The sequence below is a fragment of the Pezoporus wallicus genome, unplaced genomic scaffold, assembly GCF_028554395.1.
Source record: "Pezoporus wallicus isolate ANWC-B61680 ecotype Strahan unplaced genomic scaffold, APGP_CSIRO_Pwel_v1 contig_8042, whole genome shotgun sequence".
NCBI lineage: Eukaryota > Metazoa > Chordata > Aves > Psittaciformes > Psittacidae > Pezoporus > Pezoporus wallicus.
The window spans coordinates 337,430-364,232 of NW_026639380.1; the positions used below are offsets into that span (position 1 = coordinate 337,430).

Genomic DNA, 26,803 nt, shown 5'->3' on the forward strand with positions numbered 1-26,803 from the left:
TGCTACGTTCTCAGAGCACAATTTACTCTTTGGATCATCACTGCTTAGTCCATGTGGCCAGCTGGTTGGAGGCTAAAGGTTATCTACACTCTAGCTACCACCCCAAAACACACGACATTTGTTTAAGCCGATTGTTATCTTCTCAGCAGCTGGAGGGTCAGTCTCAGAGCACAGGGATGGGCATCTGCTCTGCTGGGGCATTGTGAACAGCAAAGCAGGCTGAAAATTCCTATGTTTGAAAAGTTAGTTATGTGATCACCTCTGTCAATCAGCTCTAGGTATATTATGTAGAAGAGTAAGCCAAATACCTAGCCAGAATACTGTAACAGTACTTGGTTATATATTAAAGACCTAGGAAGCACAGTCTGTGAACAGGGCAAGTGCCAGGAATACATACAGCAGAAAAACCTCAGGTGGGCCTAGAGGATAAATTCTGTATAACTAGAAAAAGGTCAGCCAAGCCCTGCTTCAGCCTTGTACGTTCAGGGCTAAGTGTGGGGGTTTGGGGTGGAAAGGGTAGATAAATATCATGCTAGTGTGTGACATTTGCACATAGATTTAGTGCATAGCATTAATTATTTTTAGGCTTGCTAAGGTGAGTAGGAACCCCTACTCCAGGTCTTTTTACTGTGCCCAGTACGGACTAGTATGCTCTACTGTGAAGTACTCTACACCTCAAGCATCAACTCCTCCTTTCCCATGTGAAACAAATACTGCCAATCAATTCAGATTTCCCTAGGAGAAAATCTAATTTCTTTTAGTAATATTTACTTCTATAAACATGTAGTTAATTTTGAGATGAACTACAGCATCCCTAAATGGTGGAACAGGCTTGATGTTTTCCTCATATTCAACTTCAGAAAGTACTAGAAGTAGAGAATTCTGGTACACATTTCACAGAGGATAAAAAAGAGATGGGGACTAGATCTGATCAGGTCTGTTTGGAAGCTGAAAGCACAGTAGGGCCACATTAATATGACAAGTCTTCCACAGTGTCTTTGATTTCTGTGGTAAACCCAAAGTATAAAGCTCTGGCAGAAGCAGAGCACATCCTGCAAACCCTCCAAAGCTCCAATTAGTTTCTTCACTTCCTACCAAATGTTCACTAAACAAGCCGATTAAATGATCAGCCAGAGACTGAAAAAGGTGCCACAGCACTGGGAGAAGAACAATAATTTTATTAAAACCTTTGGAGTTCTACGATCATGTCTGTACAAAACTGCCTGACTTCATGCAAGAAACGTCTGCAGGAACTGTATTTCTTCCACAGCAGGTAGAACTGCACAGCTAAAAAAAAGTCAGTTATGAGAATTCTGTGCTTAAAACAAGCCTGATCTTTGTGTCCCAGTATACACAAGTGTGGAACGGCAAGAGACTATAACCAAGCACACCAATGAATTAAATACTATCAAACCACAGATTTAAACAACAATGGGAAAGGCAGGATCTTAAATTAAATCACTATAATTATTACCACCTGTGTAACAAGTACTTACCCACCTAAACTGGGGATGAACTGTGTCTATCACATTTATTACGGAGATAATTTGTTACAAATGCATATGTGGAATGAAACAGAGCACTGCAGAAACCCTGTAAGGGAAATAATTTCACATGAAGAGTCCCACTGGGTGAACCAACCAGAACAAATAGTAACAAAATTGATGTTATAAGCTATGCTGAGAAAAGGACAGAACAGACCCAGCTTCATTTCAACATAAGCCCTTCTGCCTCTTAAAACGATTGAACTTAAAATGGAGCTAAACTGGGTCATGTTCATGCAGAAACATACTTCTGGGACATGAATTTCTGATGTGCCTACACACACACACAATGCACTGTAAACAGCAATAGACACACAGGTTGCATTCACCTTCTGAACAGCATTAAAGTGAGAACAAAAGCCTGCTCATCAGCTTAAGTTTAAATGGCTGACCTGTAAATAATTTACTTGATTTCTACCACATGTAGTTGAAAGGTAAATGAAAAGGTAAAAAATACAACCCAATTCAAATGAAAATCAAAAAATTACATTCACAAAAAGAGGTTGTAGCAGAAAATACTTTAATTTGCATTTGATCGATTCAAACGTAGCAAAGATTGGGAAGTGTTCAGATCTCAGTAAGCAGTTCCAACATTGATTCTGGTTTTAATAAATATTACATTTTCCTAGGCTAGCCATATGGAGGAGTTGTCAGGTGATGAGTTGCCAATTGCTACTTTGTAAACATAAGCATCTTGGTTATTCACAACATATTACAGGTCATTTCCCAGAAAAGCACAAAGCAAGGTCACATAAAGGCAACCCAACCATCCAAACTCAACTCCAGGAAGTGTGGCACAGTGTATTTCATATACATACAATAACATACAGCACAAGTCTCCAGCTGAAGTAGGGAACCACTCCTCCTAGCCCAGCTTACATAAGTCTATTTCACTGGCTTGCATCTATACTCTCACCTTCCTCCTCAGGCACTAGAGAGGAAGTTGCTCAGCAACAGTGCCCTACATTCTACCTATGTGGTCTCCACCAAGTCTTTTTTACCATTTCACATAAGCCTTCATGACTTGGGAAGAAGGAAATGTGCTTTGTCTTTGTCTTCTTGCTACCTCTGGGATTACAATCATTGGGTCATTTGTTCAAGGAAATGTACTTTAAAATGAACAACAGACAACGCTGACAAGCTGATCTCCAATAGGGAGCTGGAATCTGAAATAGTTTACAAGTGATGGGCAGTGTAACTAACCTTGTTCTTTAGTATAAAAACAGATCTGTAAGTTTCTAAAATTTAACATATAAAGAACTAAGCCATCCGACTCGCATGGCAAAACTTCATAGGCAGCAGAGTCACAGAATGTACATCAAATACAGTAAAAAAGATGGTGACAGGAAAATTGTTTCAACTGGATTTGTAACCGGAAAAACCTTATGTCCTATTCCTACAATGACAGGGAAATGAAACGCCTTCCTTATTTGACCACCAAGCCAGACGTACCTTCAAACGCAACAGAACTTAACGCACACAGAGGATTTGCTGGTCAGTTGCACCCTGTGTTTTCATGAGACAAAGGAAAAGAAGAAAAGCTTCCTATCTCTATGTCCTTACCCAACAGCATTAACCGTTAACATTAACTGCCTGCAGTGTGCCAATGAAGGCTGCAAAGAGCAGGTGACCAGGGCCATTCCCATCCCATGTGCAAGCACATGATGGTAGTACGTGGTGCTGCTTTAGTGTCTAGATTTTAGCCAGGCACAGGTGGAAAAAAAAGTAGCAAGTTGCACCCCCAGAATAAGGTTGGAAGCAATTCACTTTCCCCACAAAGCAAGGGGGAAAAGGAAAGAAACAATTCTGAAACTCTGGTCCTTCCTGGGGCAGCACAGACAACACTTGCTTTTCAACCAGAAAATCCTGCCTCAAGCTTTAGGCACTATACAACAGAGATAAATCCCAACTATACAGCATTCTTCTCACAGGTGAGCCTACAGGTTCTAGCCTTTGCAGGTCAATCCAAAAGAATTAATGGCCATCTGAAAACTACGCTATGTCAGTATATACAATTACTCAGAAGAGTTAGATACCTGTGGTGTAACTCCCTTACCAAACACAACTATTCACATCTGAGCTAATTACCCAGATTCCTACTTCAATTTAATGGAGAAAAATGAACTCCTGGGTGCAGATGCAGAGTTCAGAATAAACCAGATGAAACCACCTAGAAATCACCCGCTCTTCTCCACTAACTAGAAAGAGGAAGCCTGCGGTGATGTGCTCAGACAGGCGAGTGCCCACAGGCAAGAGAAGCTGCTAGGTAAGACTGGCATCAGCCTTCTCTAACACCACATTAACTACTGGCTTAAACAGAAACTTCCCACTGGTTCATTGTCAAATTGTGAAACTACCACCAAAACCTGGGGGAGGTGTCTGGTGGTTTGTTTGGGGTTTATTTTTTCCTTTATTTTTTTTCTTATCCCAGTTTGACTCAGGAGGGTTGACTTCCTTGAAAAACAATATTCATTCTAGTAGCAAGTGCCAGCAGGATAGTCTGTCATGTTTCCAGTCAGGTAGAAATTTGAGGCTAGTCTGGAAACAAAGGACATAGAACATATTCCAGCTTTCAGACAATCTCAGCTGTAAAATACCACATTACTGAAGCCAACACAGTTACAATCAATTATATAAAGAGGGCACTAAATATCTGGTAGGGTGAAAAAAGTTTAAGAGCACTTTATTTTGTGTTTTAAAAACAGGAGATGCATCTACGCTGTACCAGCACTTCCCACATTCCTAACTTCACTTTGAAACATGCTGGTTTAAAACAATTTATTACTTCCTTTCAAATTAAACCAACATTTGGTTGCTACTAATCATTTTCTGGATTCTGGTTTGGACAATGGTAAGTTACCACTCACATCTGTGGACAATGATACATGAGTAATTTCTTATTTTATGAATGTTATTAACATACCCGTTTTTTTACACTGAATGTCCTTTTAAAGAAGACAGTTAGGGATTGCATAGATAGAGTATGCAGTGGTAAATGTCAGTGTGAATGAATTTTAAAAAGGATCTTTTTTTAAAAGTCACTACAAAAACACAAGTTGTTACTTTTTGCACTGACCTTGTAAGCACAGCACTAAAACACAACCCATAAAGAGCAAATATATTTCCATAGCTCAAAGACTGAAATGTGCTATTTTAACATTTCAGACATCAAAAAGACCATTTCTGGAAACTGAACCTGTGATTACAAACTAGAAAATAAAACGTGGTGGATGCGAATTTGATTGACTGAGGCTTTCCAGCCAGCAGTGCTCCACTAACCACCCCCCCGCTGGACCACTGCGCCCCCAAGCAAATGCAGGTAGCCAGGGGGCTGCAGAAAAGTCACTTTGAGCTGTGCTGAACCAGAGACAAGGCAGGTGTTTTAAACGAAAAAGGAAATTGTGAAAAGCAGCATGAAAGGAAAAAAAACATTGCTATTAGCACAATGCAATAGAGCTCGTTATGAAATGCAATCTCTGCTCAGTCAATTTCCATTAAATAACTTTCCTATTACAGTGAGAAGGCAGAACTCAACAGGAGCCCCACTTCCTTTTTGATTTTATTGTTTTTCTCCCCTCTTTTCTTCTTTCAGACAGCCAGAATCAGCATAACCCCATCCCCAGAATATACTGAAGCTCAGTACTGGGGAGAGGCGAACACCCTCCCTCAGAACCGGCCACGTCAGGGGAGAGGTACATATGTTTTCATATAAAACAACTGTCTCAGAAAGGCAAGGAAATAAGAACATTTATGAAGTTTCAGTACAACAGACTGTGAGCAGAGAACTTAAAAATAAACAGATCAGCATAATTTACACATTTAAAAACTATAATATTTCATTCATAAATATCTCCTCTAATTAATAACCATTCGTAGCTTAAACATAAATATTCAAGTTGGTATTCGATTTTACTTTTCTCAGTTCATGTGAGTCCTGTAAGGATTAGCTCCTCCTGCTCAATGCAGTCATGTAAATGGTCTTCACTAGTGAGTTGTGCAAAGGCCTTCATTACCTCGTTTGTTGCAGTAAAACTTTAAAATTCTGCAGCTCTTTTATACTTGTGGAAAGCCTGTAAAGCAAAAACCCTTCAGTGTTAGTAAGTCAGCTGTGAAAGAGAAGTGCAAATCATCACCTTCCATCCTTCCGCGGGGGCTTTTTGTTTCGTTTTTAACAAACACAGTTTTGTTGCAAAAGATGAACACGCTTAAGATACTGCTTTCTCTCGAAAGATCTGGCTCACCATTGTATTTATGTATTATATTACAGGGATTAAACTATATATATATACACACACTTAATGGTCTTGACTTCATTAAACTCTAAGCAGAGGTAATAATGTTTATTACATTCCTTTAAACAGGAACTGATTGTTAAATTCAAGATGTGAGGAGCTAGCATGATGAACAAAGCAAGTTCTATACATCTTTTAAAGCTGTTAATTTATTTCATCACTTGAATAGGATAAAGTTTTAACAATAATTACATCATACACAAATATCCAAAAGGCTAAGGGCTAAAATGAGAGTGTTAAAAGTTTCCCAAGTACTTTTCATTTCTTTTCACTACATTTTACATGCACACATTTAAAACAAATACAAAATGTAGAATAGCTGTAGTCCATGCTCAAAAAGGGGAACATGTACTCAAAGTCTAATGATTACTGGTGTTTACGAGACTTAAATCCAGCTCTCACAAGATGGACTTTATGAGATTAGAGATAGAAAGATAAATTAGATCCAAACACAGAATGATGACCAAGGCTAACATATCAACACTCCACATACTCAGTTTTAATGGCATGAAGTTTATCAGTACCACTAATCCAGCCTTTAAAAAGCTAAAGCTACCTGTAGAGTGCCAACTTTCCATAGAACACGAGTGCTGACACTGAAGTTGTATGTTTTTTCTACAACACAAATGGTAAGAACTTACCTTCCAAAGGCATTTACAAGAGCAACTATTTCTTGACGTGTGAGCTGAAAACCTTTTGATGGGCTATTCTCAGGAAGGCTTTGTATTTCCTTCTCAGAAAACAAGATTTTCAGAGCAGTTCCTAAGCCTTGAGTCTACAAAGAAAAAAGTGCAGCGTTTTTTGGGTTTTTTTGTAGTAAGATCACTCCTCCAAACACTCAAGAAACCATTAAAAAAGGTAAAAAATTACTAATCCAGGCAATTCTTCTATACTGACACTCCCTTTACCCAAAGAACTACACACCAACAAGGACACAAATGCAAACGCTTGCCATCGACTATGTACCAGGTTCACTCACTTATTTGAGAACATTTGTTTCCCCAGGTATACTTGCTCTTCATCCTCATGTATTTGATCTCTTCTTTTCCCACCTCTTTTATTTTCGGGCACAGCAGATGCATATGAAAACATGCCTGTTACATGACTTCCAGTCCCTCCTGCCTCTTGCTTTAGAGATGCTCTGCTGTGGCAGGAGCTGTTGGATCAGCTCGCCCCTTATCCTCTTCCATCCCCCTTCAAAGTCAAACTAGATTTTATTATGAGGTATCACAACACTTCTGCTTTTTCCACCTCCAGTCCTAGGGGCAGACACTGCAGTTTCAGTTTCAAATCCTATTTTCTATACAGAAATAGAACAGCAGAAGCTATTCTTATTTCCTCTTTTAATTGGACAACAGAAAAAAAACACTGGGTTTTGACAAAAAGTGGTCAAGTCTGGCTGCAAGAGAATTTTATAGGTCAGGGAACCTGGTCCTATGCCATTTTGAGTGAGAAGGAAAAAACAACAGATCAGAAGTGTCCACTAGGCCAGAGTAGGCAAAACTCCAGAAATACAGCGGAGACGACCGAATTTTTGATGTTGTAAATTTCTTTGAAAACTGAACTCTGATAAGCTTAATGCTACAGAGGAATATATAGTACAGTAGAAACCTCACAGGAACAACTATTCTCTCAGCCTGGACTTAACATTATTCTTGAGGTTTAAAATCTTGTTATTAATAAAATGAAAACAGTAAGTGTCCAGAAACTGATATTGGTTTGCAACTTCCAGCTTTACTATGCACCTCTGCATTCATTTGCTGCCTTCTGCATAAATTGTGAACATCTGAATTGCTTCTTTTTCTTATGCCTCAGTTTGTAGAGTTAAGTCCCACACTGGATTTTCTAACAAGTAAGCAAGTGCTGTATTTCCAGGAAGGCTTCCCACAGGTGATTCTACTGACTGCCAGTAAAACTTTGCCATGAAGCATCTGGTTTAAATAATTTTTGGTTTTGTTTTTTTTTTTTTGAGAATAAAAACTATAGCTTTTAGTAAACTAAACAGCTGTTGGCTAAACATAACGACCCTTTTTTTGAACTCCGTTTTTAACAATGAACTAAAGATATGTCCTTTTTTAATATACAGGTAAGGATATCAAATATCAACCATGTACAGAAAGTCTGAATGCTAAGGTAAGGGGCATCCTGGCAGACTGAAACAAATGCTTACCTTCTAACCTCCCCCTCCACACAATAAACTGTACCTGTAGTTTGCCCCACAGCCTGCATTTGTCACATCCAACACAATCCATTATGCGGGATATGTTCTTGAAATGCAATCTGAATTCTTCCTATCCATTAAAAAACAAAACAAACAAAGAAAAAGGTTAATTTAAAGTGTCTCTTAGCTTCGCAAAAACACAAGGCTAACTAATCTAGTACCACTACAGTATCAATTCTCTAGTACTAAAAAACCCCACTACTTTTGTGGTCAGGCCATAACCAAGTTCCATGTAAACCCAGAACTTTGTTTACAAGACACTGCTAACAGTTAATTCCATAAAAACCAAACAAACTCAAAAAAAAACCCAAAATACAGAACATTCAGGGTAATACACTGAGTTTCTACCAACTATCTCAAAATGTTCTGAGCTGTAAGTACTGTATTTGTGTCCCTAATCCAATTTTTCTTCTATTATTCAAATCCCTTTCGAACCAACTCGCCTTTCTCATGAGCAGGAAAACATGTTACAATTCACAAAAGACATTTCCTGTCCAAAGCTATGGGTAGCTTGCTGCTTTGCAGCTTCAGTCAGAGCAAAAGCAAACACAGCACAGAACTAATTAAGATGATTTCAATTAAATATTTAAGGTCAGAAAAACACCAGCTGAGCTGATGATGGCACCCTTCTAACAGCATTCTCTCTAATGCTGATGAAATTCCATACTACTAGTGAGATAAGTATTAAAAGTGTTAACAAGTATTAAACCAGACTTTTTTTACTGAGGCACATTCCAGGTGTGTAATTGTAGTGCATACCAATCTGAATACCTGCATGTTAACACTGGAAGTTGCTAGGTAGTAACAACATTCACATTAGGTTCCCATGTCTAGGAACTATGCTTTTCTGATATTAAATGTAATATTATATTGCATTATATTATACTATTGTGAGGCCCTGCTTTCACGGTCTGTATTCATGCTGAAAATCAAGATCAAGCGAGCTTTTGCCCTTCTGCTCCGCAGGAGGTTTCCATCCTCCCCGAGCTCGCCTTAGGACACCTACGTTACGCTTTGACAGGTGTACCGCTCCAGCCAAACTCCCCACCTGCCGCTGTCCCCGGAGCCTAAAAAATCCACTGCGCAGGCTGGAAGGGCTTACTCTCACTTGTCTGTAAGGACAGGCGAGGGTGGAAACGGTAGGTGACAAGGTGCATGGGTAGCTGCAGATCCAACGCTGCATGTGGGCGGACCAGCGCATGGGTAGCTCAAGATGGCTCAGGAGATGACAGTCCTGGTCGGACACTTCCTGATTGCCTAAGCACCCTTTTTTCCAACCAGATTTGCATATCTCACATGCCCTTGGTCATCGTGCTTGTAGTTAAGCATGGTTAAAGCCCCTCCCAAATCTTCGCTCACTAAGCCAAGCCACCAATCAATCAATCAATCAATCAGATATTATACTATAAAGGGCATGTATTTTTTTAAGCAGACATCACTGTAGCTGCATGGAGACCTCATAGCAGGCTTCCAATATCGGAAAGGGACCTACAGGGATGCGGAAGAGGGACTCTTCATCAGAGACTGCAGCGATAAGACAAGGGGCAATGGGTTTAAACACGGGAAGCTGAGGTTCGGTATAAGGAACTTCTTTACTGTGAGGGTGGTGAGGCAGTGGAATGGGTTGCCCAAAGAAGTGCTGAATGCTCTATCCCTAGGAGTGTTCAAGTCCAGGCTGGACAGGGCCTTGGCTGACATGGTTTAGTGTGTGGTGCCCCTGCCCATGGCAGGGGGGTTGGAACTTGATGATCTTAAGGTCCTTTACAACCCTAACTGTTCTATGATTCTATATTGATGTGAAACAGGTACTATCTAAAAAAACACCATTGTGTCTACTGGTAATCCAGTTCAACTCATTTGCCTCACCACAGTCCTAATGGCAGACTCAAGGCACTACACCACAGATTTCAGTCTGCTTGGCTCAGGACAACACATCATATTCATTTATTATAATGTAGATTAATTAAGAGGCCTCAGATATGATTCTAAGTTTTTACCCCAGCCTTTTCCCCTCTCTGCAGTACATTTCTGGTTGGTAGAGAGATTTTCTAAAATAAGGCAACTTAATTCCAAAATGGGTATTTTGGATGTGATTCAGAAAACAAATTTTACCTTTAATGACTTGGCTCCTTTTTTATCTCCAGCAAACATGGACTTTTCATCAAAGTGCATATGGAAGGACCTAATAAAGACAAAATGCAAAATAAAAAAACCCCAATGCTGACATACTGTGTTCCATCAAGCTTGGTGAGCAGCTGATGCCATCAGTATGCAATACTTTTTAGAGTTCCTAGTTTTTACAAAGTAGCTCTTAAGAATTTACTGAATGGTATCAGATCTACTGCTCAATCACTGTAACTTGAAATATGTTATTTACAGTTTTGTTGAGAATTTTCTTCACTCCATTTCCACTGATCAAGATTTCTTTCTAATATACACTGCAGCTGTTTTAAATGTTCACCTTTCAGTTGATTGTTGTCTGACCACATCTCAAATACCTACCAAGACTGTTAGCAGGGACAGCAACAAAACCATACAGAATGTTACAAATCACAAAAATTAGCAAGAAGGAACCAGACTAAAAAACTTTACAGACTAAACAGAAGAAAGAAGGGATAGCTAAAACCCCGGAAGTCTATGATAAAAGCTGGATTACTCACTGTGTTCTTATACTGAAGAATCAGCGAAAGCAACAAATAGAGAGTAGTAGGGAGTTGTGTGGGGTTTGGGGGAGGAGGGGAATTTTTGTTTAATTTTTTGTTTTTTAAAGATTGGTATATTCAAACTGAAAAATATTCATCTCTTCCTGTCAAATGTACAAATTCCTCTTGTTCTCCCATTACTTAATGTTATTTCTTCATTCCACTCTCCTTCTTGTCCTGTCAAGGACTCATCTGTTCTCACTTGTGAATATAAATGAGAATTTCAAACAATTCATAAAAAAAAAAAATCCTATGCCTTACTTGGTGTCCCTGAAGATATCCAGTAAGAGAGCTTTAGATTCAGCATCCTCATGGCCATTTCCAGTGTAAAGGTCAACAACTGAACGCTCAAAGTATGGTGCAACCTTCGACAAAGCACGTAACTCTATCAAATACAGGAAATACAAATTTTTGAGCCTCCTTGGTCCTTCTCCTTTTGTTTCAAGAGGGTCAAAGCGGCGAGTAAACTCCTTCACATTTGGTCCCCAGCAAGGCTTCCCCCATGTTTCTATACAGAGGGGAAAAAAAAAAAACAAAACAGGTGAGGGAGAAGTAAAAGACACATATTTAGAATGAAAGAAACAACTAACTACACAACAAAAAATAATCAGAAAACAACAAATACATATTACAGATACTGTAGAATTCCATCCAGCAATTTTAAATAGATTTAAATTACCTTCAAGAAGGTAATTTGCACACAGATGCAAGTTGATGCTAGCATGAAGTCCAGAAATGAGCTTATAAAACACTCTTTTCTCAAGGCAAAGACCTATCCAGGAAAAAAGGCAAACAGACCCCAAATTAAACACTAGAATTAATGTATTAAAATGAATATACCTTGATATTTCAGTTATGCAAGTCCACATTGTTTAGATTTCAAGAGTTACAATTACAGCACTTAAGCATTGTTAATAATTCCTTGGGAAAAATTTACCTCTTAATTCTTTTATACAAAGCAGTACTAAGAATGAAGTTTGACACTTCTTACTTGGCATTTCAGTGTTCTAATAAATACAGTCAAATAAGCCTGCAGTCAACTAATACAGATAAATCGCCACACAAAAATATTATGCTTACAAAGTTTGAGCAATAAATATCAAATAGCCTTGAATTTTAACATTCTGGAGGCCAGAACTATATTGTGGCATATCCTAATTAGAATTAAACCTACCACTGAATTAGCAACCTTACAGAAAAACATCAAATACCTCAGGAAACCTTCTGGCATTGGAAAACAGCGAAACTATTTCTTCCCAGCTCTACTGTAAATTCACTGACAATTTAAATACACAGAGCAAAACCTAGCAAAAAATGACTTTGATAGGTACTGACTTCTACAGTGGAAAGAGAAATGCAACAGCATTGGGTGGCCAAAACAGAATTTAAATGCAGAAATTACAATACCACTTAGACCCAGGGACAGAGATTACACTTGGAATTAAGAAGTTTGTTCCTTTCTCAAAGGTATGTTTGGGTGACTTCTCTGCCACTCCAATCTCCACAAATGGACGAAGCAACAGCTGATGGTGAAGCCCATCTGTGAGGCTGAGATATGACTTCATTTACAAACACTACCTATTAAATAGCAAATAAATTTGTATGCTTTCCTACAACAGCACCAGTCAGAGATTTCCAATGAGACAAGCGAAAGGCTTATGAGAGCCAGAATGAAATTTAAAATTAAATACATTTAACTCATTTACTTTTCCACATACCTCCAAAATGTGATTTTGATTGCTACCACTGTAATAATGTTTTCCATTTAAATATGAATAAAAATCAAATTGCTTTGCCTTCTGAACACACATTACACTCATGTTAGTTTATATACTGGGAACAGAGCCATCAAAAACTCTGATTTTTTTTTAAAGCTGTTTTTAAATAAAAGGTCTTAGCAATGTTATTAATAATAATGTCCCCATTTAAATGCCTAAAATGAGCAGAAAATTCAAAGCAGATGGTACTGGAGTGAACTCCCTCATTGTAAGAGGTAAAACACTGAAGGGTTTAAAGGAGCAGACCATCTGAATGACTGAGATTTCCAAAGACCCTCAAGAAAAAAGTATTCTTTGAATGTCACTCAGGAGTTCTGCACAATTTATTAAGGATCCCGCACTATGGAAAATATTTGGGGAGATGAAAAAAAACCTACTACAATGGTTCTTCTAGTGAATTTAACATTATATTAATCCATCCAAGAGCTTTTACCTTCTAGCCATGTGTAGAAAGATTCTCCTGCAAATACAAGGTATATGGTTAAATGAAGAGTATTCATTTTCAACATCACAGTAGCTTTGAAATACTACGCATACTAACATTAGCTGCCATCTGGACATAAAGCTAAATAACTCTGCTATTAAAGTGAGAAGAGGCACTGAAGTGGCTTAACGTTGAGGTTAGTTTAAATCTGTGGGGGTCAGAATAGGAGAAATACAAGAATGGGCACAACTAAGCTGCTGGTCAGGCATTCAGAAATGTATAGAAGCACAAACCTGATTAGATGTGCTAGCAGTGAAAAACGTGACTGAAGAGTGTAATTATATCTGATAGCCTTTATCTTGACAGTTTTCTGAAGATTTCCTGTAGGCTTAGGTCTTTGCCTGAGAGCTTTCGGCTGACTGAAAAATCTTAGTCTGTCTCACTGTAGACAGACCAAATTTTCTCCCCACTCTCTCTCCACCTTCTCAAAGGACATTCAAGAAAGTACATAAAAAACTGTCCCTCTTCTTTTAAGTAATCTGACATCAGTATCAACCAGGCTCAGCAGGAGACCCAAGAATCCTTTAATCTATGCATCTCCAGTTACCTTGCTAGTAACATTATCACAACACATATTCTGTTACAAGGATAAGAATCAACAACAGAACTGTATTCTGCTCTTACCCACTCATTCCCCTACTCCAAATGAAAGAATTACCTCAATAAAAACATTTTCTGATCAATCATCTGCCTAAAATCATAGCTTTCCTGCCCCTTAATGCAACAACAATAAAGCAAATAAATCAGATATCCAAAACTCTTCCATGTTTACTTCATTTCTGCAAGTCAAGCAAAACAAGGTGACTTACCATCATCTCCTCCTTAGGGGAAAAAAAAGAAACAAAACAAGAATTAAAAATCCATAAGCATTAAAAAGATTATTTCCACAGCAAAGCAGTAATGAAACACAGACTTTACTACAAACACTGAGAAAACAATAAATGCAAGAAACCTTATTTAATCTACAAAAAGTAGGCTACTTTCCATCTTCCTCCTCCTCAATATCACCTGAGTTTAAACAAGTAATAGTAATGAAAGTCACTAAGAATTTGAAATCTTAGCAGCTTATTTGCATACTCTTGGAAGTTATGTTTCACCTTCAGAAAGATGATTAGGAAGTCATCTTTGTATTATTCAATATTACCAATGCTCCTTTATGAAACTCTGACCCCTGAGTTAAACTGCTCTTGAACTTCTTTTTGTGTACACCAGCAGTACATGATCTTAATAGCTATCATTACTAAAAGCTATCTTGATTTCCTAATGTGTAGTGATGTTTTCTAACTCAATCTATTGGCTATTTTTAAGGGAAATGACACATACTGATGGAGAAAGTGGATTCATTTGCAACACCAGGTTATAGTTTTCAATTTAAATTTAAACACTTAAACCCCAAGTCACCGGCACACTTTTTTTACCCATGCTTGCAGATAACTGAGCCTTCCTAAGTATCCACTCTTTCTTCAAATAATGCAATTATTTGTACATTTGTAATGCACTAAGTATTATGGATGAAAACTGTAAAGCTACATTATACCAAAATGACTATGAGCTAAAGTGATAATGTTCTAGAAAAAAACCCAAGCAAGCAACAACTCCCAGCCAACCAAGGGAAGAACACAGAGTGCTGATTTTTTTATTGAACTTTAACTCCTTCCCATCCACATTGGAAAATTACTGCAACACTTACTAAACAGTTTGAGATGTATTTTAGTTTTCACATTAGCTCCCCTGACATTAATATGCCTATTCCTATGCAATAATTTTAAGCATGTACGTCATCAAGTCTCACAAATCTTTGTCTAAGTATTTGAAAATGAACAGCTACTGCTACAGAGGAAATTTAAAAAGCAGAAAGCACATCTACAGACTGAACATTACTATTTGTATCACTTCTATTGGGAAAGTCACTATATTAAAAGAAATGCATTAGAAAATAAAACAGGCAAGACCTACCCCTACTAGGTGCCAGTGGATTTAATGGACGGTAAACAGATCGAGGCCTAAAAAATAAGATAGAAAACATAAATATCAGTTTTAAGCTAAACTGAAGTGCAAATATAAAAGATCGGCTTCCCCTCCCTCCCAATTACTTGAAGCAGTTTTCTTCATAGATGCTGTTCCACACTCTCCAAGCAGAGGGCCCCTTGTATCCAGTGTAACGTTCTGGATTCAGAAGCAAATCCACATACTGTGCATCTGGAGATCTCTCATCTAAATAGGAAACCTTTTGTTACATATTCTAACTCATCAGTTAAAAAAGACTTTATCTTAAAAAACAGTCACAGATTTTAATATAAATAAGAGGTCTTATATAATACTATCTTCTGGCTGGATTATAGATGCATTGTACACAAAAATACGGCAATATCCACAACAAACAGAAAGCTCGAAAGTATAGAATTTATTCCAAAGGCTCTTATGTGGCCATAATTTCTACAGTTTCTGAACATCCATATGGCTTCGTCAACTCCACCATACACACTTGTCATGCAATATGTTCTCTCACCCTATGCTAAGATATAAACAGTATTTTGTTTTAAATGGGCTTCAAATTCAGGGTTTATTTGCCTGGCAGTATTTCACTGGAAGGGCTGCTTTTCTGAAGTGGGTATACTGCTAAAAGGGCTTCTTAATAAAGACAAGAGTGAAGAAGTGCATCTTGTAGTTGGTATGTATTGTATATTTTAGCTAAATCACTCTTTCCCCCCACAAACCTTTGTATACTGGCAGAGAATCTGGATCACATTGCTTAAATGAAGAAACTTTCAACATATTGCAGAACGCTCTATTGGTTATGGCAAGAAACATGTTATTTCAGTGCATTTCATCTCTGAAGTTCACTACAAATTCAAGCAAGATATCCAAAGAAAATTTTGAAATAGTACTCTCTCTGCTTAAAACCTCTATATGAACAGAAACTTAAGTTTTGAGCTACAACTAGTAAAAAGCAGGAAGAATTCCCTCTTCTTTGAAATTCTAGGTCAAGAGCAACTCATGCTTAAAAAAAAGCCCACATACAATACAAGCCAGTAGTCCAGAGACTTATTCATAGGAATAGGCCAAGTACTGCCACTGCATATTTCCTCAGATGTCAAAAAACACCACAGAGTGGAAACTGCTCTAAAAAGATGATTCTGCACGAGCAGTTAAGCCTTGCTTCAGCAATAACAGCAAGAACAAAGCAAAGAGACAGACACAAAAGACACACAAGACAGTGCGTGCCAGATGAGACAATGTCAAATTACAGCTTTATTTATTTCTTTGACAGCATGCCTGACCCAAGTAGTTCCTACACTTCCTGGGCACCTCAGGTCTCCACACTTTCTTCTCATTACCCATATAAAAGAGAGTCTGTGGGGCACTGCAACAGAAAGATGGAAAGCTGATCTGGGCTATGAAGTTTTTTTCAGCTAGATCAATTCCCGTATCTAGTTTAACATTAAGCCCAACAAAAAAAAGTAAAAAGTAAAACTGATTCTATGGTCTTGTGCTACAGTTGAGTGAATTAAGAGCTCTCTCACTATCAGAAAGAGACAAGACAAAAGGGTTTCTACCTCCTACTGTCACTGAGAGTAGTTATCCTCCCTCATGTCTCTCTGCTCCAGCTCACAAACTCACTTGATAAGCCAATTCATCACAAAGATCCAGGAACTGCAAGGCAGAGGGCAGCTTACTTTCCTGTTATTCAAATAAGCTGAATCAGCTTAACATGTGAAAAAATGAACTGGAAAAACACAGCTGAGGGCAGTAGGGCAGTACATCCCCCTTCAGCAGGGCATGATGTAAGGAGAGATGGAGTTATAATCAGGAACCACTTAAGCTAGTATATACTTCTAAAAGAAATGCTCCTAAACTACACCTTTCCCAACTGAGTCCTGAGTTGAAGACAGTGAAGAGAACTGCAGCATATTGCATTAATAGTTCAGAACCACAGTAACGCTCACCGACTGTTTATTACAGACACAGCTTATACAGAAAACTTTCAAAGATCAGACACAGCAGAAGTGCTAAAGAACTGCAGTTGGAAAGTCCACCACACCTATTACTTTCTCAGGTGACTCCAAACATCAGCCTAAAGGTAGATTAAAACACTTTCTATTATGCTCTAAATCTTCCTAGCATAGTAAACTTTTAAAGATATTTATTAGAAAGGCCTTTAGCAGTCATTCCTGAACTTGGCAATTCTCATGTTTTTCTGAAGAACATTCCTTTGACCTTTGACCATTACAAGCAAATAAAAAGATTTACATATGCGGAGCAGAGGAAAGACACAATCTAGTATCCTAATGTTTTAACAATAAGAAAGTCCTTTCAGATAACAGGTGAATTTAGTGCAGAGATCATCTGGAAACATAGCAAGGCTGGAGAAGGAACAAACTCAGTCTAAGCATAGACAGAAGAGCAACAAAAATAATATAGTAGCAAGAAACAACCAGCTGCAAGTAATTTGTGTTGTATTTGTGCCAGATGCAACTTCTTTTGTGAGAAGATTTTTAAAAATTAGATGCTAACTCTTCCCATTTATCTTCTTTATTTCCATCAGTCTCCTGTGCACTATACCAAGAGGAGGCAACAGTGAATGTGCCAAATGCTCCTTATAAAAAAAGGCATATTTTGCATGTAAGATGATATGAACTGTCACATCTCCATTTAGCCCAAAATTAAAACTTTTTAAAAACAGTTATTTGCAGAGAAACTATAATGTTTTGTTTTTTAAGAGACAGCAAATAAAACAAGCATTGTGAGAAAGCTTAAATGTTTTTACCATCAAGTTCACAAAAATGATCCTGTGAATCATCGTATCTTGCCCAGTCAATGAAAGCCTCCTTACTTTGGTTACTGAGGGGGAAAAAATATATTTTATTTTAAACTTTTAAATAAACAACATCAATAAGAGCTACTGAAAGAAATACAATTCACATACAGCAGTTAACTTGAAACTGCATTCTGAATTACTGTATCTGAGACTCAAGAATACATGGAGTTACTAATTGTCAGTTGCAGAGAGATTCAAGCAGGCATCAACTGCAATACTTTAAAAAGTCATCTTCATGTTAAGACAGCAAGAAAGATTTTTACCATCATTACCTGAACAAACTGTGCTGCAGAAGCAACTTCCTTCAGTAGGAGCTTGGTAAAATGCTTTCATAGCATACATTTTTAACACTTCAAAATACTCCTTTAGCAGCTGTCACTTAGGGCAGGGGAGAGAGGAGGAATAATCCTGTTTTCATAACCTGTACTATCAATGAGATCTACAATAGTTAGCCTTGCTTTTTAGCGGGAGACTGGATGTCTAAAAGCCCCTTCTAAGCTAAATTATGCTATGAATATGATTTATCTTAAGCCTTTTAAATAATAATGCTATTCCATTTTCAAAGGTGCACTGTACCAGAGACAAGTACTTTGAAGTTCCCATGCTATGAAATACAAACATTGCAAAAAGCTGAATGCTTTCTTCTATGTGGCACAGAACTACTGGTGCCACACTACTGACAGCAAAATGTAAGCAAAGTCAAGATTGGGAATTTTGCTCCAGGGTGCAGTGAAACACTTTGAAATAATGAAAACAACCTATTCTGTTTGATCAAATTAGTACTAGCTCAATTCTACAAACACAATTCTATAATACACTAGATTTCCAACCTTCTGCCAAATCACAACAGGACACTAATACTTGGCATTAAGTGAGGAACTTCTCCAGTCATTACTAGCAGGCAAGATTTGATAATCACAAGTAATACAGCTGATAAAAAAAAATAATCCAAAACCATGAGGATGATGCACTGGTAGGCAGAGAACATGGAGGTTTGCCTAGAAAGCACAAATTCTTCCTGTACTTGCAGGATCCTCTCCCAGCTTTAATTGTCTATGTTACTCTCGCAAAAGACATTCTCTTTAGCTCTTCATATGTGTACTTAATCTCATATTATTTTGCCCTACAGGAGTGGAGGAAATTTAATAGCTTCTTACTTCTAAAAAAACCTTGGGTAAGGGCTCTGCCCAGTCTGGTTTATAACACTGCAAACCAGGCAGAAGCAGTCACTCTTTCATAGCAGTCCCATTTTGTCAGATGACAGAGTAAAGAGCGTCAACATTTCTATCAGGTAGAACTGCTGAAATCTGTGGCCAAAGGCACTACGCCTCTTCAACAGTGAAGAATTGATTTTTCTATTTCTACTTTTGAAAGGTGGGGAATCTAGTAGAATGCAAGTTTTCCTAAGTGCTGTTCCACACACTTTCCTACTCAGGGGCAACACCATCCTGCAGAATTCCTCCCACTCAACCTTGACAGCGTCATGCATCAAGTAAGATCGGGGAACTGATCCAAGCTAAAAACAACTTTGCCAACAACACAAGTAACTCAACAAGCTCCCTGACCTGGTTCACCTAATGATCACAAACAGGTGCATCAGTGTAACAAAGGGACAGAGCAGAACAGAACCCCTTAATCCAGCACAGTCATCAAGAATGACGACTGATACTGGCAAAAAGTGGAAAAAAAGGTAGGGTTATTTGCAAGTTTCCTCAGAGTCTTGATACTGTAAGTTACCTTTTTCACCTTTTGCAAATAGTATCAAAGTGTACTTAAAAGAAGTCTACTTATCACATAAGACCTTCAGATGTTCTTGCATTATTTTACATTTACTTTCTAATGAGTTATGGAAAGAATGAAGAACAAAAACTAGCACATTGCAAAAACTAGCACATTGCAAAAACACGACGGACAAAATGAAATGCTCCTTTGTGACAATTTTTTGTTGTTAATCACAGCATACCTTAAGGTACTGTTAACTGCTCCCAGTTTGTTAGCTTGCTCGCAGTCTTCCAATTCTTTGGAATTATTTGCTGCTTTTGAATACTGGAAGAAAGTTCATATTTAATATGTAAATGAATTACATACAATTCTCTGAGAACAGGTGATGTGAAAGGTATTTCTAGGTTTAGCAGTGAACTGGCAAATATTAGGGAAGATTCTCAGATTCTTGATGCGGTAAATAATTTTGGAACATTTCTTATTTCTTTTTCTTCACTTAATTTTATCAAGTCCATTGCACTTCGTGGGTTTAACTACCACAGAAAATTCAGCTGAACATGTAAAAATTTTGTTTCTTTTGCTTTTTCTTTCTGTTTAAAAGAAATGGTGTTCTGAAGTCTTTCAGATACTTATTTACAGTCTTACAAAAAGACCCTGAAGACAAGCAGTGTCATACCTATAATCATACCTTGTATTTTGCAAGCATAATCATACCCCAAGTTGCATTGGTCATTTCAGTATGTCTGGCCATTTTCCCCTCATGTTTCACTTAATTCTATTCATTGGCATGCTCCAGATATGCACAGGTCTGAAGACAGACTTTTCAAGCTGAACTCAAATTTCGGTTATTTGAAAGCCAGAATTGGAGTATTTAAGCTGAACCCTGATTCTACAGAATTTTTTAAAAAGTAATCCACTAAAATAGAGTTACTACTAGAATAACTCCAAGGAGAGCATTTGAAGAATTAAAGATTCGATTCCACTATTCTACAATAGCATAGTTATATCAGCAGGGGATCTGTCCAGCATGTCAACTTAAAGCTCAAAAAACCCTTTTAACAGTTTTGGAACATGACAGGTAGTATCAGGGCTCTCTGAAAAGATAAAGAAACCAAACTTCCTCTTTTGGGGGGATTTTGGAGCTGGGCATGTTCAGGGTTGGTTGGCTGGTTGTGGTTTTTTTTTGTATGAGTGGTTTTTTTTTCAGACTGAGCCTTAGGTTTACATAGATTTCTACGTTACTGCAGTCCTTAAGAAATAACAAAAATTATTTAATGTTAAGTAACTGATAGCTTCCATAAAGCTAAACTGGTTTAAACCACGACACTTCACTTCAGGGCACATACATGCTGACATGAAGGATTATAATCCAAAACTAGCTGAAAATAAAAACAGAACCTAAAGGCCTTGGTCAACCCTTTGGAAAACAACAATAATAATTTGATAAATTTAAAAGGAAAAGGAATAGTTCGTATCTGAAGACAGACTTGTGGTCAAGATGCCAGAGGCAAAGCACCAGTACAATACGTATCACAATACTTGTCAATAAAAATGAAGGGTTTAATTAAAACCATTTAGATGAGTAGGCAAGATGACTTCCTTTAAAAATACATTTGCCAGAACCAGTACAAGGAAAAACAGCAGAACCAACTGAAGACCAAGAAGGTCTGAAGGTGATTAAAACCCCCAAGTATTTTAAAGCTAAAAAAATCCAAGTAATTTAAATTTTATTAGTGGCCTTGCCCATAAGAAATATTTACTCTAGAAGGAACTTCTCACTCAATTTTCTTGGATTTGCCAGATGTGGGGACTCATTCTTTAGCATCATATGGATGTCAAATGGAAAAATATGAACAAAGAACAGATCTGACCTAGAATGAAACAGATATTGCTGATGAATTAACATACTGAGATGCTGAAGTAAACATTCTGCATGAGTTGCAAACCAAACCCTACCCTGAAGTGAAAAAAAAATTACTGCCAAGAATATAATCCTAAATTGAAGGTTTCAAACAGAATGAACATTCAAGTCTCAAAAAACATGCATCCAGTCCTCACTGTTCTCCAGTGTTCAACAGCAGTATCTATCAGATCAGTGCTCTCTGATCACCGACTAGACTTAGACAAAGTATCTGCTCCTGCCAAGGCAGGATCTTGTAAGAGCAGTGTCTGGAAGAAAACAGAAAAGAGGTGGGCAGGAAGTAAAGTATTAAGTTAAATATTGTAACTTGAGTTACTGCATCCCAATCCCTGCTTCCAATATTAATATAGCAGCTGTCACTACAGCTACTGTAATGTCTATTCTCCCAAAACATGTTCACCAGTCAAATGGAACAAGACTACTGAAAGGGAAACTACTTTGTGCCTCTCCAGCACCATTTCAAAAAGCTTATCTTGGTTACAAGAATTAAACAGATCCTGTATCGCTAGCTGCATTTTTACAGGGAAGCTCTGCTAGTGTAACCCAGGTCCTTATGGCTTGATGAGCTTTCAAAAGAACTACTCTCTCCATTGGTCAGCAAACAAACAAAAATACCTCTAAATAGCCTAAATAAAGCTAGAAGTTTACAAACTCATCAAGGCAATGGGAAACTGAACAGAAGGCAAGCACTTAAGACCACAGACAACTCCACAGGATTCTACCCTGAGTATATCTACTCAAGAGATTGTATCTCTCATTATTAAAAAGATGCCTTTGACATTTTCACCTTTCAAGGCAGACACTGTTAGGACCAAAGAGAGCAATTGGGCATGTATCTTACCCAGGAGAAAACACACCTTCTATTTCTTTTTTTTTTTCCGCTCCTAAACTAACACTTAAAGGATAATCCACAAGATGCAGGACACTCCCAAATGGACCAAGCACAGGCTAATATAATAGCAGAGTACCTGCATAGTCACTGAAACAAAAAATTCATACAAAGATGAGTTTGATGTTTTCTTAAAAGGGATATTAAACGGCTCCAAGAAAGACCTTGTACTGAATCTTAAGAAGTAAGAAAACAGGGTAGCTAAGATTTAAATCAGCCCTGATGACAACTTTCCTGCAGAAATATTTAATTTTCTTACAGAGAAGCAACAGATATTAGTGTCTTTGTTCTGCCACAGATTAAAGGTACTGAATTGCCAAATTTTCAGTACTGTAGCTGGCTGCAACACCTAGAAGGCAATTCAAAAGAAACGACTATAGCAAATATACCAGCAAATGACAGATTCCCAAATAAGCTATCCCAGTTCCTTTACTATGGTGAAAGCAAAAGGTGGCTGATTTGTAACTTCCAAAATTGAACTCGATATGCCCATGTGAAGTATCTGAAGAACAGCATACCTTACAGCTATTAATTAACAACTTTGTTATGGTTCTCAAAATTATCAATGAGGAAATTAAAATGCCTGTAAGAATCCTTTCTAAAACAGTCTTTAGAGTCTTGAAATGCCTCTTTGGGGATCCAGAAGTCAGTTTCTCTACAATTAAGCTTGAAAGAGAATAGTCTCGATATAAAACAAACAAACAAACAAACAAACAAACACCTCAAAAACTCAAGATCTTCTGCCCAGATAGTGCCAAAGATGTTCCAGAACAAGTACTGCTACTTGTGCTGAAACAGTGAATGACTGACATTTAAACCAGGTCAATGAGAAAGATGTTTCTTCCCCAGTCAGCATAAACCTTCAAAGAAAGAGGCACACTTTACTTCTGAGTGAGCTTAACAATGTATATATAAACAGTAGATGAGACTTCCTCTTGAGCTAAAGCTTGGCCAGACTTGCCTGCACTCTTTATGACAGCAGAACACAGAAGTCATCAAATCACAATAAAGTATTCCTCTCATCTATTTTTGGTAATCTTTCTTGGCACAAAAGTCTAAAGCTAATGCTAATGGTCATTTATGATATGGTGAACCACACTCAGGTAAGCAAGTGCCAACTATGCCTGTCCAGCAGAAAGTACTGGGCAGGGTGGAGAGTAAGTATGAATCTGCAACACAGCCAAGGCACTCAACAGGAAGATCTCTCATATGGACACTATTATCCCATTAACTGCTAAAATCCTTACTCTTGGGCACTGTGTTTAGGATCTGGGGGTGGAGAAGGGTTGTTGGTCTTTCTGCTCTGACCTCTTTTCTAGGCATATATACATACCCTCTTCACTTCCTTGTGTTTGCTAATAGCACTTGGTGATCTAGGAAGGATCACTTGGAGAGAAGCAATCGAATGCCAGAAGCACAAACTGACTACTTAAGCTTGCACTGATCACTTGAACATATATTGTCTTTAGACTAATTAGACTAATGACCTGCTCAAGATTAAATATGGCAAAACTACATGTAATCCTTCAGGTTCTTTCAATATTAGAGGTTGTGGTTGTACATGATGCTTACAAAAGACTGCACTGCTGTTCCCTTTGTGCATCTTAGCCTATGGCTTTATAGAAAATGAAAAAAGAAGCCTGTATTGAAAATGAAAAAAGAATTTTGTATCAGGCATTCTGTGGCCATGTACTGATGTCCCTGGTCATTCATTCATTGACTGAGAGCCTGTCATTGATTGAGAACCTGTCATTGATTGATTCAGAACAATACGACAGTACCAGCTACGTCTGAAACACTATTATACATAAAAGTAAAAGCATACAGCTACATACAGGAACTGATAAGTTATGTTAACATTTTCATCACTATGCCAAGACTGAAGGTTTGTAATAAAAAGTTACACAGCTACCATAATGTTAAGTTAAAAAAAAAATATCAGTAAGAACTTAGCAAACAAATAATTACTTACCTTATTAGAGCTCCCAGCCTTAATGCCAACTGGTATTTTGCTCTGGAAAAAAAACAAAAAAAAAACCCAGTTTTTAGACTGCTCATAGAAATCATCATGCCTGATTAAAATCCACAAAGTAAATATCATTCCTACAGAGATCGAAGTAAACTTGTTTTTCAATAATTAACTTGCTCCTTTACCTTTTCAACTTGTTATACCCAAAACAGTGCTGGAGCTTAGAATAGACTTACTCTTCAAGTTATTTGTTTTATTGGTAAAATGACTAAGATTTTAAAATACTTTGTTTGTATTTCTGCTTTTGAAATGGAAAAAAAATTTATTGTCACTTATTTAAATTTCAGTTCTCATTAGTAAATATAGTTAGCATAGACACTGAAAATTTGCAAAATTTTTAAACAAATAACCTTTTTCTATTTTATGTTATTTGATCCATACCTCAGGACAAGGCTCTACATGACAATCTTTGATAGAACAATGGCCATCATCAGCCCAAAATGGGCATGGTCTCTTCAGGTTGACCTAAACATACAAAAGAAAACGTTTGAAATTGACACATAAGACAATTTTTTCGGGGGGGGGGGGGGGGGGAGGAGCTCTCAGCATCAAGAAATTTTTTAAAATTAAAGGAGAGGATACAATGAAAAAGCGTTAAATTCAAGTTTGAGGGTTTTGTGGGAGTCTGGTCGGTTGGTTGAACTACTCTCAAAGTATAAAAGATGAAGCTTGCTGCAGTAGAATGGTTAGTGATAATGATCTCCAATGGAGACAAATACACAGTATATTAAAGCACAAATTAAATCTCTTACCACTAACTTCAAAGCAGTAAATAAACCACTAAAATGAAGGCAAATCAGTCATATGTTGTTCTAAAATGCTTGCAGTTACAATGAGTTGTACTTGTACTATACAGATCACGAAAATACATTTGATGTAGGATAGACTAGTGCACAAGTTTCCTAATTCAAACAAGTGCTTGGGTGATTTCAGATTTCAAGAAATAAAAAACAAGCAATCATTACTATACATCATAGCTAGTCAAGGAAGAATGAGTATCATAATGTCCTCAAATTAGGGATCTGATATAGTACAAATACAAATAAAGAAGAGAAACCATTTCAGAAACATTACCACCAAACCCTGTGATGATTAGTGCTCCTATTTTTCATGACATGGCACAATCAAGGCAAGAAGTACCACATATATTCGCACATACTACACTGCAAGAGATTAAAACGCTTTACTACATTTGGACTGTCAATGTGAAAACCAGTGAAGGTAAAGAAAAATAAAAAATCCCAGCTTTCCTTTACATTAGCCTTACACAAAGAAACATCAGTGATAAAACCCATTCTGAGTGGCCTGGTTTAGGGGGGAATACGGTATCACTGAATTGTCAAACCTGAAACTCAGCAATAAGAAACCCTGAATTTAATTATTTTTTTTAATTATTATTTTTTTTCTGCCCGGCATTATACACTGTATACTAAGCATAAGGGAAACTAGATCAATATGCCTCTGATACAGAACTGGCACAGTATGAAGAATCTGAGATGAATTATAGCCAGATTTTACTCTCCCTATTCTATTATTTTATTAATAAATTAAAATACTATAAATATAAGGCAAAACTATGGACCTGAAATAAAGACACAACTGCTCCTTGAAGGATAAATTGTTCTGGGACACTACATGCCCAAACTCAGGTAAAACAAAAAGAATTCCCTCTTCAAGTGTACTGTCAATACCACAAGAGATCCCCAAAGACTAAAGCTTAATGCTCGACCTGCTCATCAGCCCTTTATTATACTAAATTCCTCTACCAAACTTTTCAGCAAGTAAGTTCTCTATTTTCAACACACACATACACAGTTAATTGCTATAGAACATGTGAAGAAAAGACTGCTTTCCAGGTTTCCGTTTTGATGTACTTATTCAGCATGACTGGGAATTGTAAATTCAACTTTAAAATGCTAGAGATTCCACAGTCAAAAAACCTCTAACAAGACATTCAACAGATGGTATGACTTCTTAGAAATGATGACAACTATATTCTAGTTACAGTTCAAGCCATGCTAGCACAGATACATCTAAAGCAGAGATTTTAGGTTGCTTCACCACCCTTTCCTCTTGTCACTCTACAAACATCATCCCTAGGAAAAAAAAAAGTGTAAAATTCTAGAACTTTTTGTACCTCTTCACTCATCTTTTTTTTAAATAAAGCACAAAGTGTTACATTTTACATCACTTTCACAGTAAGATCTAATACATAAAACACGCTCCTCCCACCAATTTCTGACAGCAAAAGACCAGCTGACAGTTAAGACTACAACCTCATCCAAAGTAAATTCTAACAATAAAAAATCCTAACTTAGGGAAGATACAAGCAACTCACGCAGTAACTTCTTACACAGAAAAAACTGTAAACAAAAGAATACTACTGTCTAAAGTGCAGATTA

General features: G+C 37.4%; 1 protein-coding gene across 1 annotated transcript in view; it reads right to left on the reverse strand.

Annotated features, from left to right (window-relative positions):
• Positions 1-2,047: 2,047 nt before the first annotated feature.
• ERO1B (endoplasmic reticulum oxidoreductase 1 beta) overlaps positions 2,048-26,803 on the reverse strand; it is a 31,573-nt gene continuing 6,817 nt past the window's right edge. The window contains exons 3-16 of the mRNA XM_057414451.1: positions 24,783-24,866; positions 24,345-24,386; positions 19,804-19,886; positions 17,790-17,863; positions 15,115-15,235; positions 14,978-15,024; positions 13,831-13,842; positions 12,971-12,997; positions 11,439-11,531; positions 11,021-11,267; positions 10,170-10,239; positions 8,041-8,127; positions 6,478-6,611; positions 2,048-5,614 (exon numbers count right to left, since the gene is read on the reverse strand). Coding sequence (XP_057270434.1) covers positions 5,554-5,614; positions 6,478-6,611; positions 8,041-8,127; positions 10,170-10,239; positions 11,021-11,267; positions 11,439-11,531; positions 12,971-12,997; positions 13,831-13,842; positions 14,978-15,024; positions 15,115-15,235; positions 17,790-17,863; positions 19,804-19,886; positions 24,345-24,386; positions 24,783-24,866 — 1,182 coding nt within the window. The 3' untranslated portion in view covers positions 2,048-5,553. The remainder of the gene's footprint in view (positions 5,615-6,477; positions 6,612-8,040; positions 8,128-10,169; positions 10,240-11,020; positions 11,268-11,438; positions 11,532-12,970; positions 12,998-13,830; positions 13,843-14,977; positions 15,025-15,114; positions 15,236-17,789; positions 17,864-19,803; positions 19,887-24,344; positions 24,387-24,782; positions 24,867-26,803) is intronic.